Source organism: Pantherophis guttatus, chromosome 1 (assembly GCF_059756535.1).
Source record: "Pantherophis guttatus breed Tessera chromosome 1, ASM5975653v1, whole genome shotgun sequence".
NCBI lineage: Eukaryota > Metazoa > Chordata > Lepidosauria > Squamata > Colubridae > Pantherophis > Pantherophis guttatus.
In genome coordinates this window covers 39014756-39034668 of record NC_142063.1, presented here as the reverse complement: position 1 = coordinate 39034668, position 19913 = coordinate 39014756, and the positions used below count along the sequence as shown (strand labels likewise).

At 41.1% G+C, this 19913-nt stretch overlaps 1 protein-coding gene across 1 annotated transcript in view; it reads left to right on the top strand.

Moving 5' to 3' along the window:
* Positions 1-3967: 3967 nt before the first annotated feature.
* Positions 3968-19913, top strand: part of AMN (amnion associated transmembrane protein) — a 33404-nt gene continuing 17458 nt past the window's right edge. Inside the window, exons 1-6 of the mRNA XM_034416693.2 lie at positions 3968-4042; positions 7302-7534; positions 8754-8891; positions 10130-10238; positions 17785-17867; positions 19386-19572. Of these exons, the coding sequence (XP_034272584.2) occupies positions 3982-4042; positions 7302-7534; positions 8754-8891; positions 10130-10238; positions 17785-17867; positions 19386-19572 (811 nt within the window). The 5' untranslated portion in view covers positions 3968-3981. The remainder of the gene's footprint in view (positions 4043-7301; positions 7535-8753; positions 8892-10129; positions 10239-17784; positions 17868-19385; positions 19573-19913) is intronic.

Sequence of the window (19913 nt, the reverse complement as noted above, 5' to 3'; positions counted from 1 at the left end):
AAGAAGACTGGAGATGGGACATCTACAGGTAGTCCTTGATTTATGACCACAATTGAGCCCAACATTTATATTGCTAAGTGAGAAATTTGTTAGGTGAGTTTTTCCCCCATTTTACGACTTTTCTTGCCACATGTGTTAAGTGAATCACTGCAGTTGTTCAATTAATAACACAGTTGTTAAGTGAATCTGGGTTTCCCATTGACTTTGCCTGTCAGAAGATCACAAAACGAGATCACATGACCCCAGAACACAGCAAGAGTCATAAATATGAACCAATTGTCAAGTATCCGAAAATAAATCACATGACCATGGGGATGCTGCAATGGTCATAAGTGTGAAAATGGTCATAAACAGTGGTGGGATTCAACTGGTTCGGGCCGGTTCAGGCGAACACGTTGTTAAATTGCTGGCTGGCCCCTCCCCTTTCCTCCCTGCCCCTTCCAGGAGTCCCCATGTGCCCCATTTTGGCTCCCAGGTAAGTGCAGGGAGGCCTACTAGGCCCAAAATGGGGTGCGGGGGTGAGTGCGGTGCCCACCCGGTGGCCCATTTTTGCTCCCAGGAGGATGCAGGGAGGCCTACTAGGTCCAAAATGGAGTGCAGGGGGGTGCAGTGCGCCCTCCCTCGTGGCCCTTTTTTGCTCCCAGAGGTGTGCAGGAGGTCAAGTGCTGCCTGTCACACACCCCTGGACATGGCCACCATGGCCACGCCCACCCAGCCAGTCATTAGGGCAGAGAACCAGTTGTTAAATTATTTGAATCCCACCACTGGTCATAAGTCACTTTTTTCAGTGCCGTTGTAACTTCATATGGTCACTAAATGAACTGTTGTAAGTCGAGGACAACCTGTACTCATCTGGAAGTGCCAAAATGCTTCAACCCAATGCTCTCTAAGCAGACAGTGAAGGTTTCAAAAACTATGCCCACATTCCAGTTACAGAGTTCCCAGTCATACATGAGTCATTACTGCCACTTTTAGGCCTTCCAGGACATCATAAATTTTAAGTACAGAAAAATGATGGCAAAGTTGGCACCCTTTCCTCCTGCTGTAATGGGTATTTTGAACACCTGAAAAAGGCTAATGTGATGGTGCAAACATTAGTTTTAGCATGGACAAATAATGGCTGCTCTTAAATAAAATATCAAATTACAATTTCTAGCTGCTTAATAAACCTGGTATTTATATCTTCTCTTCTCTATCATATTCTGCTTAGTAGCTTGCTTCACGATAGGGTAGGCTGTTTGCCCATCTAGCAATAAGTCTCTGATGTCTGGGTCTCTTTTTCTTTCAAATGCATAGGTAGGTGCATCCTTATGCAAAGCATGTGGATGTGGTTGCCAGACTAATCTATCACTTCTTGGTTCAGAAGCATCAAGCAAGCATTGATTTGCTCTGTACCATAATGAGAGGGAATTTCTCTGCAACAGGTCTCCTTGTGTAAGCGCCTAGCTATGATTTGGCATTATGTCTGCAGAGTGCCGGTGTTTATGAATAGGGATTATTCCATTTCCACCCTTTAAAAAGGGATCATTAGACAGCTAGCTTGAGAAAGACCATGTAACCTTCCTGGTGTTAAATGCTTTAAAAACTTGTCTAAACAGCACATTGTGACTCCCTAAAGCAGGGGCGTCAAACTCGATCTCATTGAAGGCCGCATCAGGGTTGTATTTGACCTCGGGGGGCTGGGGTGGATGTGGCCGGGGTGGGCATGGCCAGCTCGACATCACTGGTGTTGCGGGCGCCTGTGGTGGCCCGAGCACTCTGCTAGCAAAAATGGGCTCCTGAGCTCCATTTCCGGCTGCAACAGCCTCCTGCAACCCTCTGCCAGCGAAAACAGAGCTTGCGAGGGCCATGCACGACCCTCCTGAGCTCCATTTTCTCTGGCAGAGGCACCATGGGCAAGTCCCTCTCTATTTCCAGGGTGGCCCCATGGGCCAGATATAAGTACCCCATGGGCCGGATCCAGCCTTGAGTTTGGCACCCCTGACCTAGAGGGATGTGTTTTTGATTTGCTCTGTCCGAATGGCTTTGGAGACCTTTTCTGTGATTGCCTCAGTCTGTGATATTCTATTCTCTTTGGGGCTAAGATGGCTGCTCCTCACTTTTATTTAGGAAATGAAGAAAGATCATCTTCTTTAGTTGCAGTTTGGAAAGATATATCGATATTACAGTACTTACAGCTGTTTGTTAACACTGGTGCTTATATTTCTTGCAGTTGTGTGTGATGCATTATGCATTTTTTATGATTTATGAAGTTGGTAAATGGCTATGCAGTAAACGACCTTCTCCCTGAGAATCTAACTTTCTAGAGACACTAAAAAAAACAGAGTTTTGAATATGAATAAATTTTGAAATGCTTAGGAAAGGAAGGGCAGATTATGAAAAAATTCTGTAGACGTAATTATATCACAGCCCTTTGATTATTAGGAACCCAGATCCAACTGATCTTTACTTCTCCAGGCTGTGCTGCCATCCTTCAGTGGCTTGTTCCATATTTCCTTCATTTACAATTGAGTTTGAGTATTGGTTGCATTCCATCTGTTGGCTTGGAAAAGAAGAGAAGATTGGGTAAAAGGACAGAAGGAGAAAAGTTCAGAGAAAAATCAGCTCTTGATGTTTGGGTTGATAAGTCAGTCACGCAACCTTTTAGAACATTGTAAACCAGGTGATGGTGGGGCCATCCCTACCATTAAAGGTAAAGGTTTCCCTGTCCAGTTGTGTCCAACTCTATGGCATAGTGCTCATCTCTGTTTCTTGGCCAAGGAAGTCAGCCTTGTCCGAAGACATTTTCTGTGATCGTGGCCAGTATGACTATATGCCAAAGGTGCACATAACGCTGTTACCTTCCCACCAAAGTGGTACCTATTAATCCACTCACATTTGCATGCTTTCAAACTGCTAACTGGACAGGAGTTTGGGGCAGGAACGAGAGCTCACCCCGTTGCATGGCGCTTGGGTTTCAAACCTGGCTGTCTGCTTTCCAGCTAACAAGCTCAGCATCTTTAACAGCTGAGCCATCGCGCCTCCTGCCCTACCATTAGAAAGAACAAAATAAAGACCAAATGCCTCCAACATTAGAGCTCACGGCACTAACATTGTGAATGGGAGCCACTGATAATCACATCCTCCTGAATATTTCTATTCCTGTTAATGGTAAGCTAGCATGGCTACCACAGTTGTGCTATGGAAAAGGGCACTTGCAGAAGATGCTCTTCACATGCTGTCTCCTTGCTTTAAAAGCTAGCAGATCTTTCCAGTAGATTTGGAAGTAGGGATGTAGCATCTTAAATATTTGAGGGCCATCTGTAATCTCCGGGTTGCCATTATGTAGATCATCAAATACAAAAAAGAAAACCAGACCTGTTCTTTTTTTCCCACAATTTTGAGACTTGATTTGGCTTGTACTACATAATGTACTGTTTTTTTTAAAAATCATATTTCCATTTGAAATGAAAAGGCCCCTGTAATTATAGTTAATCTGCTTCTTTCTGACCCTGAAGAATGGCATCCTGTATCTGAGTAGACCTTTGGATTTTACAGCATTTCTTTTCTTATTAAAATGAATTATGGGCAATGATAGAAAATTTCAAGGGGAGCTCTGCAACTTTCAGGTTAAGAATTCTCTGAATGTTATATTATATTCCACTTATCCACACTCTCCCAGGTCACTCTGAATTGTGCAGCCTAAGAGAAAAAAGTCACCTTCCCTTATATCAAAATAGTGGTTGTCAGAATAATTAAGACTGGCTGCCTTTAATTTCAAATGGAAATATTGTATAAATAATAAATGAGTCAATATTGCCATTACTGATGATGTTTGGAGAGTGCTTCTGAATAATACAAACTGGGGAAGATTGTAGTTAATGGTACATTATGGGCATAGCTGGTCTTCAGCAGTTCAGCCCAGAGAGAAATTGCAAAATTTATGCCTTTTGTTTATTCTGTTTTCCTGCTTAGTACCTTCCACTGAATGGAGAATTCATTATGGCCCCCGCTGCTGGGTTTGCAGCTTTCAACGGCAATTACAGTCCAGGATGTGAGACAGGTATTGTGCTCAGCCAACCATTAATTAGTCATGCAAAATAAGCACTATGAGATTATTCCTCAGTTGTGCCTCTGTTCATTTGAGTCACTTTTCTAGTTATAATAAACTTTCCCCTGGAGCTCTCCAAAGTTTTTGGAATTATCATCAGAGCTTTCTTTTCCGTAGTGGGAGGAAGATGAAGGAAATTATCAACACTGGCCAGGTATATATTTTGAGACTTTTTCTGGTGGAGGTGTTATGGGCAAGAGGTTTGTTTTTGCTACCACTGCATTTGCTGTAGGGCAACTCACATAGAGGATACACCAGCTTATTGAATTTTTTTAAATTTCTACTGGTGATTTTGAAATCTGCATTTTTAAGCTTCAAGGCTTTTCTTTAAAGAAATATATTGGTTTTGATTTGGTGCCAAGTCTTGGAATCTTTTTGGACTGTTGAATAATAAAGTTAATAGCCTTTGTGGGTTCTTGCACATTAAGTTGTATCCATCTAACCAAATTGATTGCAGTGGATTTAAGCATACCATAACCCTGTTACATGCAATATAATTCTGTCCGTTTCTTCAATGATTTTAGCTAGGTCTCACAACTTAAAGTTGACATGGCTGAGAAACACTGAGGAAGCAACATCTCATACAGCGAAGTTGCAAATTAGTTGCAAAGGTGCTTACATCATGTGTTGCATAAGCAAGCTTAGAATATAGTATATTTGACTTTTGAGTAGGAGGACATGGTAATTGAATATGGGATTCAACTAATTCTAATCAATTAGGAATTTGTGGTGAGATGTGGGGCATAGAGAAAGATATCACAGAGAAATAGTCCCTCGTGTTGAGTAAATGGGGAAGTCAATTGCCTGCAATCTATATACTGTAGTTGATATTCCTCTGAAGGAAGAGGATGTGGAAGCTTTATCTGTAAAAAAAAATCCCATGTCCTATGCAGTTCGGGAATATTAAGCCCCATAGGAAGGACTTTGGGTTCTTGTGAGTATACTGGTTCATGCGTAGATGCACGACAGCTTCATAAATATTAAATAGAAAGTTGTTAATGAATTAAATATGAATTTCAGTAATATACTGTGTATAATAGCCCTCATGCACTATAATTCCCTAGCAGAGGAATTATGATATTCAGTTATAGTTGGCATGTTTGTAAAAAAGTGATGGCTGTGGAAAAAATGGTTAATATATTACTAATAAAATTGTCATGCTTACTGTCATCCTAGCTTCCCACAGGCCTATTCACATATCATATTTATGGAAAATTCTCTCCAGCAGTTCCAGTCAAGTTCTAGGTAGTGTTCTATTAAACCGTCTGAGGCAATAAACCAAATATTGCCATACTACAGTATGATGACTCTAATCTTTTGTCACCAGCAGGGCTTGCTTGCTTTAAAAAAAAATAATGCAGTAATCCAACAACTGCATCCTGTTCAAAGCTATAGCTCAACTTTTACCAATCTGGTATCCAAGGTTGGATATTTTCCACCCACAAAGCGTGGACAATGGCCAACAAAGCCAAAATGCTGGGAAATACACTTTTCATAAAGTGTTTGAAGGCAGGTTGGGCAAGAATGGTATCCTTATCGCAACCCATTCTTCTACCCCGTCTTCCATTGTATTTACTTTTGCAATTTGTTTTATATATAAACAAGTGATTATATTGGGAGGGAGGTTTTAGATATATTTGATATCATGTTAGACGTAAACATGATATATATTTAGATATCTATCATATATAAACATGATTGCTATCAGATATAAATATGATAGTGATAATATTTGTATGATAAATAAATAATAATGATAAATAAATAAGCACATTGGCTGTTTTTGGTTGGTAAACTCTCCAACCAGATTTGTAAAAATAAAAGAAATTAAAAATCTTATCCCTGTCCAGTGGTATCTGCCAGGGCAGCCAAAATTGGGAAGATGATAGATAGATGTAGCAAGCCCTTCCCCTTTAGAATGATGACTTGCCCAACATCTTGTTGCTTTCCACACACACACACACACACACACACACACACACACCTATGGACAGTACTGCCTCTGTCCATCTGTATGATACAGTGGTGGGTTTCACTTACCTTTGCTACTGGTTCACTCACAGGTGTGTGCTTGCTTTGCTCACACGCGCATCACTTCTGCACATGTGTAGAAGCTTCTGCGCATGCGCAGAGCATATTTGATGACATCCAGGCGGGTGGGTGGAGCCTCCCGCTGATGCTGCTACCGGTAGCAACCCACCACTAGTATGATAGAACCTACATGTCATAAGAAAAATGTTAGTTCTGCATAACATGGAGAGGTTCAATTTTTGGTAAAGGCTACTTTCTCAGAATCCTCATTCCTCTTGCCTTACACATCATAAATTGGCCCAGGAAAGTCAAAGGGAGTTTGGGTGTTTCTCCTGCTTATTTTACTTCTTATTAATTTAGCAGTGGCAACTGGTGGCAGAAAGGAAGAAGAAGTAATGGCCATGCATGAGGGAGACTGCCAGACTGTTGCTGCTTCTCAGTTAGCCTCAGCAATGATTCCTGTTATGCAGTAATTGAACAATTACAAATACATTCATTCTGAAAAATAAGGTTTTCACTACACATAAAACACAAACTCTAATAAATCCAGTTGCACATCTATGGGATACCTGTTCATGAAAAGTAGGGTAAATTCAGAGAGATTAGATAAATTGAATTTTTCCTCGATTTTATTATTAGGCTAAATAACAATAGATGTAATGACAGATTTCTATGGGAGGAAAAAAATCAGTGGAAATTTTGGAATGTGTTAGATAAAATGTGCTGTATGTTACAATTTATAAGAAGTCTTCTCATCGAGGTGACATCCAGATCTCAGCTCTCTCAACTCCCAGAATTCCAAGCTGCCATGGCCAATGGCTATGCTTTAAAAAAATGTATAATCGACATATCTGAAAAGTATCAAATTTCACAGGACAGAACCATATTATTAGAAGTTCAGGTTAACAATAAACTTTGGCATTTGAAAACTAATACTGGGACGCCTAATGCCGATATCACTAGTCTAATTTCTAGATTACTTTCAGTTATTCTTCATTATGAAAACAAATCTTATGAGTCAAATTGCCATGTAGATTGAATAACATATTCTACAGGTTTCTTAGACATTAAAAAAATAAACTCAGAGTTCATTCCTCAGATTTATGAGCAATTTTTAAAAACCAGCGAAGGCAAATGGACTTCATCTATGGCTCTTACTTTCTGTCATTTTCATTATTAGCTTCAGAAATCACATTTAAAAGTACAGACAATTACGAATGGTATGATCCTACTTTATGGCATGCTGCAGCCTCTTTGGAAAACTTAGATCTGGGCAAATACATTTTCCTTGTTGATGAAGAACGGGTTCCGTGCCAGTATGACGATGTTATTTTTCAGCCTGAAACCTCCTTCCGAGTGAACATCACCTCTGAGCCAACGATACAGCTTAAGAGCATTTCAATTATGGGCCAGGTAAAATAGAAGCTGCGATTTCATCACCTTACACTGTGTCTCCCTTTCTCCCCCCCCCCCCCAGAAAAGCTCACAACTAGTAATATCAACTTTTTCCAAATGTATATTGAATTGTCGTGGAAAAGAAACTGAATTACTTTCAAATATTTATCCCCACTTTATTAACTCAGTCAATTCAACACATACACAGAGCATTCATTCCAGATGAGAGAAACACAATGGGTATGTATGTGTGCAATTAAAAAAAGAAGAAGAAGGGCTAAAGATATCTAAAGAATCAGATCAGATCATTGCACAGCACATAGCCCTGCAAAACATTCAGAATTTATATTTCAAAATATAAAAATATTGGCCCAGTGAGCAGACTTAGGAAGAAAGATAACCGCATCTGTTATAAAATTGCTAAAATGTTTAGAGGATCTAAAGAGACTCATTTAAGGAGTAGTAGTAAAAGATGTATTGGTGCAGTGCAGATCTACACTTTATGCTTGGCCCATTGCCAGGAAATACTGCTCACTATTTCCTAAATATAAGCATGGATGATGAGGTTGCAAATGCACTGCTCACGTGAGTTTTCCAGTTTTGATTGAAAAAGCTGCCGTTTCCAACCAGACCACCTTAAGCCCTTCAATGGTAATAGAAAACATGGAAAGTTACTTCTAGTCTGAAGCATTAATATAATCTTCCCAATTTTATACCTTCCATCATTCTATTGTTGTGCTGGATGGCTATTATGGAATTGATTTCCTATACATCCAGAGGGCACCAAGCTGCTTTAATAGCAGTCAATTGTCTGTCTAGAGTAACACAACCCTGTGTATTTCCTAGGTTAGTGTGTGTGAGAGAGAGGGGGGGAGGGAGACGGGGGAGGAAGATTTCTGGAATCCATACCAAACACGAATGGTAAGATCAGTGAAACCTAGCAAACTGAATTCCTGCAATATTGACACCAGTAATACACAGATTTTGGTATAATGCAAACACAATTTAGGAAAACCAAATCATAGCTCTCATATGTATGACATATGTATGATTGGTTGTCCTACTCACTGCATTCACACCCTCTCTCCAAAACATTCGTCCTTGGTTGCAATGCAGTTAATGTTTTGAGGGGAGGGTGAGGGCATAGGTTTAATTAAACTACTTTGATGGTGATTTGCTCTAGAAGGAAATGATTTGCTGATTTTGTGTTGTCCTTTCTTTCCTGAATTGGAATTAGAACTTCACCAATGAGAGTATCCTGACAGAATACATGCAGAGCTCTTCTGCAAAACTTCAGTTCCATGGGCAAGGGACACTCCGGTTATCACATACCAGATGTCCAGACAAATCTGGCTGTGAATGTGGAAACTCAGCAGTAAGTCTTTGTGTTCAGACTTGATATCAGGGTGGGGATCTTTGCTTTCTGCCCAGGTCACACCCCCAGGAGATGCATCATCAGGCTAAAATACTTTTCATTCTCTCCCCTCCAAAGAAATAGCGAATTTCTGTTCCTTTCAGTTAGAAGGAATTTCTGACAGAAGGCTTTTGAAATGAAGCCATGGGCAACATTAGAGCTACAGATAGGCTCTCTCTAGTTTAGTTTCTGCTATTATGAGGCTACTACTAATGAAAGGATTGAAGGAAATGGAGTGACCTATTAGAAACCTTATGTGCATAATGATATATTACTGAATTAATTCAGGGGATTGACTGAGTCATAAACATCCATTCAGGCAGAAAGGATTGTTGATCCTTTAAACTAAGAAAGGAAACTGGGCAGTGGCATTCCTGACTACACAAGCATAATAGCCTAAAACCTGAACCCCTGATCAGGTATTCCTCTTTAGGCCTTCCTGTAGGAACAACGATGTGCCAACAATGTGTGTATATGGGGGAAATATTTTAGAACCTACTAAAATTACAATAATGCATTGCAATAGTTCTGCTTCAAAGTATTGATCTCTGTTATGGATTATGCCCATCTGTCAGACCTGCCTCAGCTCTAAGTAAGAATGATCCTTTACTCCATTTATCGAGAAATATATGGTTTACTAGAAGTCAAGTGAATTACAGTAATGCATAGCCAGAACTGAAAAATCACGTGTCAAAATCCCCAAGTCTAACTTTTTCCTCCTTTAGTTGCCTCCCATCAATGTCCAATCTAATTCAAACAAGATGTTTCAAGAACGGTCACTTCAGGCCTAGGTTTGGTATGCAGTTGCCTTTCCGTTCCCAGCCGATTGTCCTTGAAGCCCATCTCGGAGAGATACAGTGAAGTTTCCCTAGAAGCATCTCCCCTCTCCCATCCAGCTCCCCTAGAGTTCATGGCAGCTGATGCTGAATGGTTGCAAACCACAAGTGTGAGGTGGCAGCTAACACCAACATTTATCTGGTTTCCTATAGTTTCTGTTGTGTGGTTCCGTCTCTGAAAGGGATGAAGGAGGGAGAGAGGTTAACTTGGTCCCAAAATCTAGTTTTCATCCTTTACCAATGGTTTGATAATGACAATGTAGTAACAGTTTTTCTTATGGAACCTCTTGATAGGCTATGTTGGAATTATCAGAAGTCAATTATGTAGTTTCTTTTCAATTAATTTTTTTTTTTAAATTAAAGACCCATGAGAGAATCTGTGCTGCCTTGCTCCAGAATTCCAGGAATCAATGTCCAATGGTTACGTGCAAAGATGCAATAAAGCCTACTGGTCACTGCTGTGAAATATGTGGTGAGTGATTATTGTTGCAACTGTATTGTGACTTTATGTTCTGTCATTATGACAGAACAAATTCCTCTAACCCCCTGTACATCATCAGCCCATGATGATCACCCTATTCCCTTACTCTGGCCACTCACCTCATTGGGAAACTCCATGGTAGAACTTTGCATGGGGACAAAAAAGATTGTATATGTGTATAAGGTTTCTGAGAATAGGAATCTAACCTAGATAATGATTAATGAAGTAAACTTCATAATTGTACCAGAAAAGAAATGTATTTAAGGAACAACATGATGGGGATTGGATAGGCAAAGTTAACTATAGTAGAACCTCTGGTCACGAACGCTTCTGACCATGACCAAATCGGGTTCCGACCAAAAAATTCACATTTTTTTTGCAGCCTATTTCCCCTTCTGTGCCATTTTTTAAAAAAAATAAAACTTGAATTTGATGCAAATGTTAGAAACCAGAGACGTTGAGCAATGTCCATGCCATTTTTTTTTTGTAAGCGCCAAATTTCCAAAATTAGGTTCGGGTCAAAACCAAATCGGCTTGTGACCAAAGTCATGGAACGAATTATGGTTGTGATCAGAAGTTCTACTGTACTTCCTTAAAAAGGAGAGCCAAGACCAAGTGTTCTGTGTGTGCAGGCCTGGGAGCATAAGCAGAAGGAAATGATCTGAGATCTCAATCTCAAAGAGCAGATAAAGTGATACATCAAAAAAATGACACAAAGTAAAACTTTAAGTATGTACACCCCACTGTTCCTTGTGGTGAGTAGATTGTGAAGTGCTGAAAAGCTAGTGCCACTGAATCTATTATCTATCTATCTATCCATCCATCCACACACACATACACACATTAAACTCTAATTCCATAACTAATTCTCACAACTAATTAGACAAAATGGTGCCTCATAGGGCAACACTTTTTGAAGCAAATATCTCTATTGGGCTAATTTACAGAATGTGTCCAAAATTCCGGATTCATGACTCTTGTGGGATTGAAAATTGAAAACATTTATAAAACATTTTATGACACAAAATTATCATAAAACAATTTATTACATAAAATAAAATATCATAAAACATTTCCTGTGCTGATGTTTGTCTTGGCTATAAGCTTAACATGGGCTATTTTCAAAACAGATGCATCTCTGAACGTATCCCAACTTTTCCAGTGGAGTTCTGTCATTGTTGTAGGCACTGAGGACTTTGGTAAAGGAATCTCTGAAAGGATCACCTATTGGGTCACAATTTGTCAATTATTAAAGATCATAGGAGACAATGTGGACTCATAGGAGACATGTGGACTTGGACTTCATTGTCCACCCATTTAAGAGCAGAACCAATGGAGAACAATGTCCTTTTGTCCCCAGCCCTCAGACATAGTTCAGAAGGATAATATGGTTAATAGTATCAGAAACTGCTGAAAGGTCTAATAGGGAAAGAGGGATACATTTCCCCATCCAGTTCTGGAAAAAAAGTCATTCACCAGAATAACGAATTCTGTATCTATCCCATGACCAGACCAGTATTTTATCTAAAAAAGAATTAATTGTCTTCTAGAATCCTTAACTAAGATCCTCTCAATAACCTTTCTTAAAAAGAGAAGATTGGAGACACGATGGAAGCTGACTGAGAGGTCTTTTTTGAATAGGTAATGGTTCACTTTCCCTCAGAGAGATATTCCCCACCTCCCAATTTAGCCATGCACGCTATAGATGCTAGATGGGGCATAAATCCAACCCCAGGCAGCAGTATTCATACTATAATCAACTTTATCCATTTTCTTTGGTTTTACAAATTCAAAAGATTCTCCAATAATGTTGCTACCGGTAGATGTTACCCTAACTCACCTCACACCAGTGGTGGGTTTCTACCGGTTTGCCCCAGTTTGGGCAAATCAGTGGCAGTGGCGGGAGGCTCTGCCCACACACCCAGACGTCATCATGGACGCTCTGCGCATGTGCAGAAGTGTCCCACGCGAGCGCTCCCAGTTCCAAACCGGTAGCAAAGGTAATTGAAAACCACTACTGCCTCATGCGGCTCTGCCCAAACAAAATGAAGACATAGTCAAATTTGTGCAATTACCTGCAAAAAACATTCAGAATCTTTCAGACAGACCGCAGAAGCTTTGCTCTTTAATCAATCCCTAATTCAAGTCTACTTAACCACACCCATCCAGAATATGGATCAGAAGACAGGATCTCCTTATAAATCACTAAGGAGTTAGAGATGTTGAAGAAGAAAAAATTAAGACACCCATGTAAGCTACTTTGATGTTTCAGAGAAGCAAATCCAAATGCAAATCTGAAACAGCAATGAATGCAAATCCGAAACAGCAATACCTAAGGACAATACCATCCAAACCAATGTTTAAGTGCAATTTAAAATGAAATATCTGTCAAACAGGTTTGATGATTGAGTTTACTTTACTTCTGTATTTCATTCACATATGTGATTTGCCAGATACCAAATATAGAATTTTCCTGTATCGTTTTTAAAAAGTGTTATGAAAACTGAATGCTTGAGGGCAGGGGTGACAAACTCAAGGCTCGGGGACTGGATCTGGCCTGTGGGGGGCTTAGATCTGGCCCAGGGGGGCCGCCCTGGAAACAATGAAGGTCTGGCCCATGGTGCCTCTGCCAGCAAAAAACGGAGTTTGGGTGGGTCGTGTGCAGCCTTCCTGAGCTCCATTTTTTCTGGCAGAGGGTTGCAGGAGGCCGTCGCAGCCGAAAATGGAGCTGTTTTCACTGGCAGAGTGCTCAGACCACCACTGGCACCCCCGACACAAGTGATGTCGAGCTGGTCACACCCACCCTGGCACACCCCCTAGCCTCCCCGAGGTCAAACACAACCCTGATGCGGCCCTCAATGAAATCAAGTTTGACGCCCCTGCTTTAGGGAGTCACAATGTGCTGTTCAGACAAATTTTTAAAGCATTTAACACCACATTTTCTGGAAAGCCTTTGTTCACCTCTTCTGCATGCTGAGAACCCTCCTCATTAAACCAGTAAAAATCCAAAAGTATAATGAAACTCATGGATATGCAATTTTAATGCCTCATGAGTAAAGACAGGACTGTTGTATCTTGGATCTCCATTATACTCTGCCAAACTGTTTTTAAAAAGCCATGTTTTTTACTGTATGGGCTCATTTTCACTAAATCTACTTTATTTGATTGTGTTATTTTAAACAATGATTTTGCTTTTACAGAATTTAGAATTTAGAATATGTAATGGTAGATAGAAGAAATATCAATCAATTAATTTTATTTTGGTCATATACCAGCATAAAACTAATAACATAACAATTACAATAACATAGAAATAAACATAAAAAGTCATATTGATAGAATAAAATAAGATAAAGTTAAAATTATTAATGTAAAATTACAGAGTACAGCTATTTGAAAGCAAAAGAATCTTTACAACAAATAATCTAAATACTATAAATGGCTAGGATAGATAACTAAAAAAAAAGAGATAAAAGTAATACTATAATTTATAAAATGCTATGTGTATAAGTAAAGCCATGATAATTTATATTAAGCCCTGAGAGAGATTGTTTGGATTAAGTCCATTTGTGGTCTAATTTATTATAAAAAAGAAATAGCAAAATAAAAGATAAAATGATATGTATATATTTAAAAGGAAAAATAGAAAAAAGAGGGTTGAGAAGAAGGAGGGAGAAGGAAGAAAAAAAAGATATTGAATTTCAGAAGCTTAGTTAAGGAACAGCAGCACCTCATTTCAAGAGAAACTATCACATTAGAAGAAATGTAGCAATGAACATTAGTTAGAATTAGTAATGATCTTAAAGTGGTTTATTGTGACCTGAGGATGTGAGAAAAAAGAGACGCCATAAAAGGAACAAATGTTCCATGGTATTAATAGAGCTTCATACAACAGCATATATAATGAGTCTAAAATCCAGTAAACTAAAATGATTCTAGCAGTGCCCTCATTATTGTCGTCATATAGGAAACTGAGTTAAATGGACTAATCCATTTAATATTGGCAGACAATTTCGAATATTCTTGGGAAACAGCCTAAAACATTTTTGCTGCACCGCAAAAGATTCAGAATACCCAACACAATCAAATTAATTTGTCACATTTATCTGGCATATTACAAGTGCTCCTTGAGAGAAAATTATCATAGTAACAAGTACAAATTAAAATGTATATTTTTATTTATTTTATTTATTTATGTATTTCGAATTTATATACCACACCTTCTCCCGAGGGACTCAGGGCGGTGTACAGCCAGATAAAAACATACAATACAAACATTAAAAACAATTAAAAGGATATATATTAATTTGGCCCCAATTTAAAATAACAAACCAATTAAAAATATTTAAAAATATGTTAAAAAATATGTTAAGCCAGCCGGGCTTGCTGAAAAAAGAAAGTTTTAAGGCCAGGGCGGAAGGCACCGAGGTCTTGGATTCTCCTTATCTATGGGGGCAGTTGATTCCAGAGGGTAGTTGCCCCCACAGAGAAGGCCCTCCCCCTGGGGGTCACCAGCCTACATTGTTTGGCTGATGGCACCCCGAGGAGGCCCTCTCTGTGGGAGCACACAGGTCGGTGGGAGGTCATCGGTAGCAGCAGGCGGTCTCGAAGATAACTAGGTCCTATGCCATGGAGCGCTTTCAAGGTGGTAACCAACACCTTGAAGCACACCCGGAAGACCACTGGGAGCCAGTGCAGCTCATGCAGGAGCGGTGTTATGTGGGAGCGCCAGGCGGCTCCCGTGATTACCTGCGCGGCCGCATTCTGGACCAGTTGGAGCCTCTGGGTGGTCCTCAAGGGGAGCCCCATGTAGAGAGTGTTGCAGTAGTCCAGGCGTGAGGTGTCGAGGGCGTGGGTGACTGTGCACAGGGAATCCTGATCAAGAAAGGGATGCAACTGGCGGATCAGGCGAACCTGACAGAAGGTCCCCCTGGCTACAGCCATCAGATGTTCCTCCAAGGACAGCTGCGTATCCAGGAGGACTCCCAGATTGTGTGCCCTCTCTGCGGGGACCAAAGACTCGCCCCCGATAGTCAGTGATGGAGTCAACTGACTATATCGGGATGCTGGGAACCACAGCCACTCAGTCTTGGAAGGGTTGAGCTTGAGCCTGTTCCTCCCCATCCAGATCCGCACAGCCTCCAGGCACTGGGACATCACTTCAAGGGCATCGTTGGGGTGGCCTGGGGTGGAGATGTACAGCTGGGTGTCATCAGCGTATTGATGGTACTTCACCCCAAAGCCACGGATGATCTCACCCAGCGGCTTCACATAAATGTTGAACAGAAGGGGCAAGAGGACCGACCCCTGAGGCACTCCACAAATGAGAGGCCTCGAGGTCGACCTCTGCCCCCCTGCCAACACGAACTGCGACTGGTCTGAGAGAAAGGAGGAGAACCACTGTAATACGGTGCCCCCCCTCCCCAACTCCTCCAACCGGTGCAGCATGATGCCATGGTCGATGGTATCAAAAGCCGCTGATTGATCTAACAGGGCTAGGACAGAGGAGCAACCCTTGTCCTGTGCCCTCCAGAGATCATCTACCAACGCGACCAATGCTGTTTCCGTCCTGTGCCCAGACCTGAAACCCGACTGGAACAGATCTAGATAAGATGTTTCCTCCAGGAATTGTGGAAACTGTCACACGACCACACTCTCAACAACCTTCGCCACAAAGCGAAGGTTGGAAACAGGACGGTAGTTGGCTAATACTGCCGGGTCCAGGGAAGGCTTCTTGAGGAGAGGCTTCACCACCGCCTCTTTCAAGGCAGTGGGGAAGTAACCCTCACTCAACGAAGTGTTAATAATTCCCTGGAGCCAGCCTCGTGTAACCTCCCGGGAAGCCAGTACTAACCAGGAGGGACACGGGTCCAGTAAACATGTGGCCTCACTAAGTCTCCCCAGAATCCTGTCCACATCATCAGGAGTCACAGAGTCAAATTCTTCCCAGATAACGTTCTCAGGACTGTTCCTCGTCACCCTGCCCGAATCTACCCAGTCAGAGTCCAAATCCCCCCAGATCTGAGTGATTTTGTCATACAAGTATCATCCGAAATCCTCTGCCCTGCCCTCCAGGGGGTCCTCCCGCGCTCCCGGGTGGAGGAGGGAGCGGGTCACCCTGAACAGGGTGGCCGGACGATTCTCTGATGATGCAATAAGAGCGGAAAAGTAATTAAACTTTGCCGCTTTTATCGCCACTAGGTAGGTCTTAATATGCGACTTTACCAGTGTTCGATCAGATTCAGCGAGACTGGCCCTCCAACCGTTCTCTAGGCATCTTTTCTGGCGTTTCATCTCCCTCAGCTCCTTGGTAAACCAAGGAGCTGCGAGGGATCAGCACCGGGTCAGAGGCCGCAAAGGCACAACTCGATCTAAGGCTCCACCAGCCGCCCGGTCCCAGGTGGCCACCAGGTCCTCAGCCGAGTCATGCGCCAGATCCTCAGGAAGTGGCCCAAGCTCCATCTGGAACCTATCAGGATCCATCAGGCGCCTGGGGCGGACCCATCCCAGACAAGTAAATGTCCAATCTTTTTTTTAAAAAAACCTCCAATGATAGCATCTGGGATCTTACAACTCCCACAGTTTCAGGAAGCAAGCTATTCTACTGATTACTGAATTTTTCAGACTATAAGATGCACTCCCCCCACCCCAAAGTGAGTGGAAATGTCTGTGTGTCTTATAGAGCAAATGTTGCCAAAGCGTCACCCACCCTCTGCCCCCCACCCTTTGGCCTCTGCCTCCCAGCAATTTGCCTCCTTGCAGCAAACAGCAAACAGCTTGGTCAGCTTCAGCACAGCCGATTGGTGGTTGGATCAGCCTCCTGGATTGGCCTATCCCCACCGCCTGGAACGGGCCGAAATTGGGATGCGCGGAGGCAGAAAATGGGGTATGCGAAGGTGCTGATGGGCGGCGGTGATCCCCGCAGCCTGGAGCAGCTGATCGGCGGTATTCTGGGAGGCCGATCCAACCGCCAATCACCTGCTCGTGCTAAATCAGGCTGTGCTGAAGCTAACCAGGGTGTTTGCTGTTTGCTGCAAGGAGACAAATTGCTGGAAGGCAGAGGCAGATTTTTTTCCCTTGCTTTCCTCCCCAAAAGCTAGATGTGTCTTATAGTCCAGAGCATTTTATAGTCCGAAAAATACAGTAATAGCTTTCACTGTCTTCCTAGTTCCAGGTAGCATCTCTCTTTAACAAGTTTCCACCCATTGTTTCTTGTCCTGCCCCCAAGTGCTTTGGAGAAGAAATCAAGCCCTTCATCTGTGTGAATGCCCCTCAAGCTATCCTGTCATCCCTAATCCTTCTCTTCATTAGACCAGACATACCTAATTCCTTAACCATTCATTGTACAGCTTAGTCTCTAGACATTTTATCATTTGTTGCTCCTCTCTGCATTTCTTCTAGGGTCTCAGCATCGCAGAACCAGATACAGTATTATAAGTATGCCTTCACTAGTACAGTATAAAGTGGTACAATCACAGACTGACCATCATTAATTGTAGAATATTTTATATTATCTTATTCTGTATTTTAACTACAGGGGCCATCATTACCTTAACATACTCTGCTGATTTTGACATTGAACTCTATCGAGACAGAATATTCCATACTTTTCTGAATCTGGTATGTGTATTCTAAGCTTGTACATGATGGAAGTGAGCATGAAGACAATCCACTAGTCTGGAATATTTATCATTACAGAACAGTTATTTGAGACAGAACAGCCCATGGTCAAAAAAGCCACGATGGTGACCATGATGGTGCAATTGACTGCACTTTAAAAATAGGCAGAGCTTTAATTACCCCATCATGGCTGCAATGTTGACATTTTGCCAATGTTGCCATGTGGACACCCCTGGAAAGGGAAGTTTTAGGGGACAGATAAATGAAGCAGACAACATCCCTTCAGGGAATCAGTTGGATGGACTAGCAGCACTTTGCTCACTGTCTCTCTTAAAAAAAAAAAAACCACTTTATTAAACTTTTATTACATTAAAAACATAAAAAAATATTTCACTCAACAATGGAAGCTGCTCAAGACTGAACCTGAGACTTTTAGCAGGCAGGTATGTGCTCTGCCACTGTGTTATGGCCCTTCCATAATTATCAGTTCCATAATTATCTGTATTGTCTGTTGAAAAAGAAGAGCACAAAAGGTTTTGGAAAACCATGTATTTGTGATTTTTTCCTCTGGTCACTTTTTTTCTTTAGGAGAGAAAGCAAGAAAAATACAGTCTTTTATCATTTTTGTTTTGCCCAAAAGTGAAATGTATATAGATCATTAAACTGTTGCCCTAGAGCGAAATCATCTTGTCAGTGTGCTGCTGGCACAGCAGTTATACCATTATCATTCTGAATAGCTTATTTAGATAAGTTTTAGATATAACTCTTAATGCAACATTCATTGTAGCCAAGAAGGATGTGACCTAGAAGATAACTGGTATCCATGCCAAAGTATCTGCTAAATAAGATTATTGTGAAATTTAGGTTTTCATCTGAACTTGGACTATTTATCAAATTGCAGTTAAAATATAACTATTTAACTATCATTGCTGACCAGGTTTTTGCATGGGTTACATAGCTCTTTGTATTATGCAGAATCAGACAAAAGGATTAATCTGTTCATTAATCTATCAATCGATTAACTCCTCCTTCGAAACTCCTACAGAGAGATGGGAAACTAGCATAGCCCAACAATGGAATACTTCTAGCCACATATCTCCTATGCATGTCTCTGGGCATTCTCTGTGGATGCCCAGAGGGGGTGGGAGGAAATTAATAAATAAAGAGACTAGGGTATCAAGCTATTCCAGTTTTAGTTTAATTTTATTTTTAATAAAACAGCTTTCCAAAACAACCAGGGAGTATCTAGTGGCCAATCAGTGTAAAGGTAGTTGGGATACCAGTGAAAATAATATTAAATCAGAAAATTAGAGCTGGACCATTGGATAAATAGATTCCAATGTTTACTGTTAGGAAAAGACTTGAATGAATCTTTATTTAGTCGAAAAAAGACAGTTAATTGGTCATTGTCCTGACTAGTCTAAAATTAAAAATTTCTTAATATTTCTAGAAATGTTGCTTAATACGTTGGATTGGCTTAAATAGACGTATTTCTTTCTTTCTTTTTTTTCTGCAAAGCCCAGGAATAAAGGTGTTCAGATGGCCATGTCCAAGATGAAAAAATTGCAGACTCCCTTGAGAATTGTGCCACGTGGCTTAGACTCAATCATCCAGATTGTGCTAATTGACAATAAAACAGGACCCTATGCTGGCACTCATGCTGAACAGCTGGCTAATGACATCCTGAAGGATATAGCTGACCATGGTAAGTCTTTCGATTATATTGCTGTAGTATGTCCTTATTCTAGAGGTCCAGCTCCAGGGAGTAAGCAGTGTGCTTTGCCTGTACAAGAGTCTTCCTTGAGTAAAAGGGCATGGGAGAATGGCTTTGCATGCCAAATGTCCTTGCAATGAAAATTAAAGGATCGTATTACCAGACACAGAGAAATTATCTGTCCAAAACCATAAAGAACCATTGGTTGTTAGAATAGGCATTAATGTCTAGATAAAGTGTCTCATCCAATAGCTTCCTCAGTGCCTGCTTTGTGACAAGCATATGAGTCAAGGAGAGAGAGAGAAAAAAAGAGAGAGAGAAGAAGAAAAAGA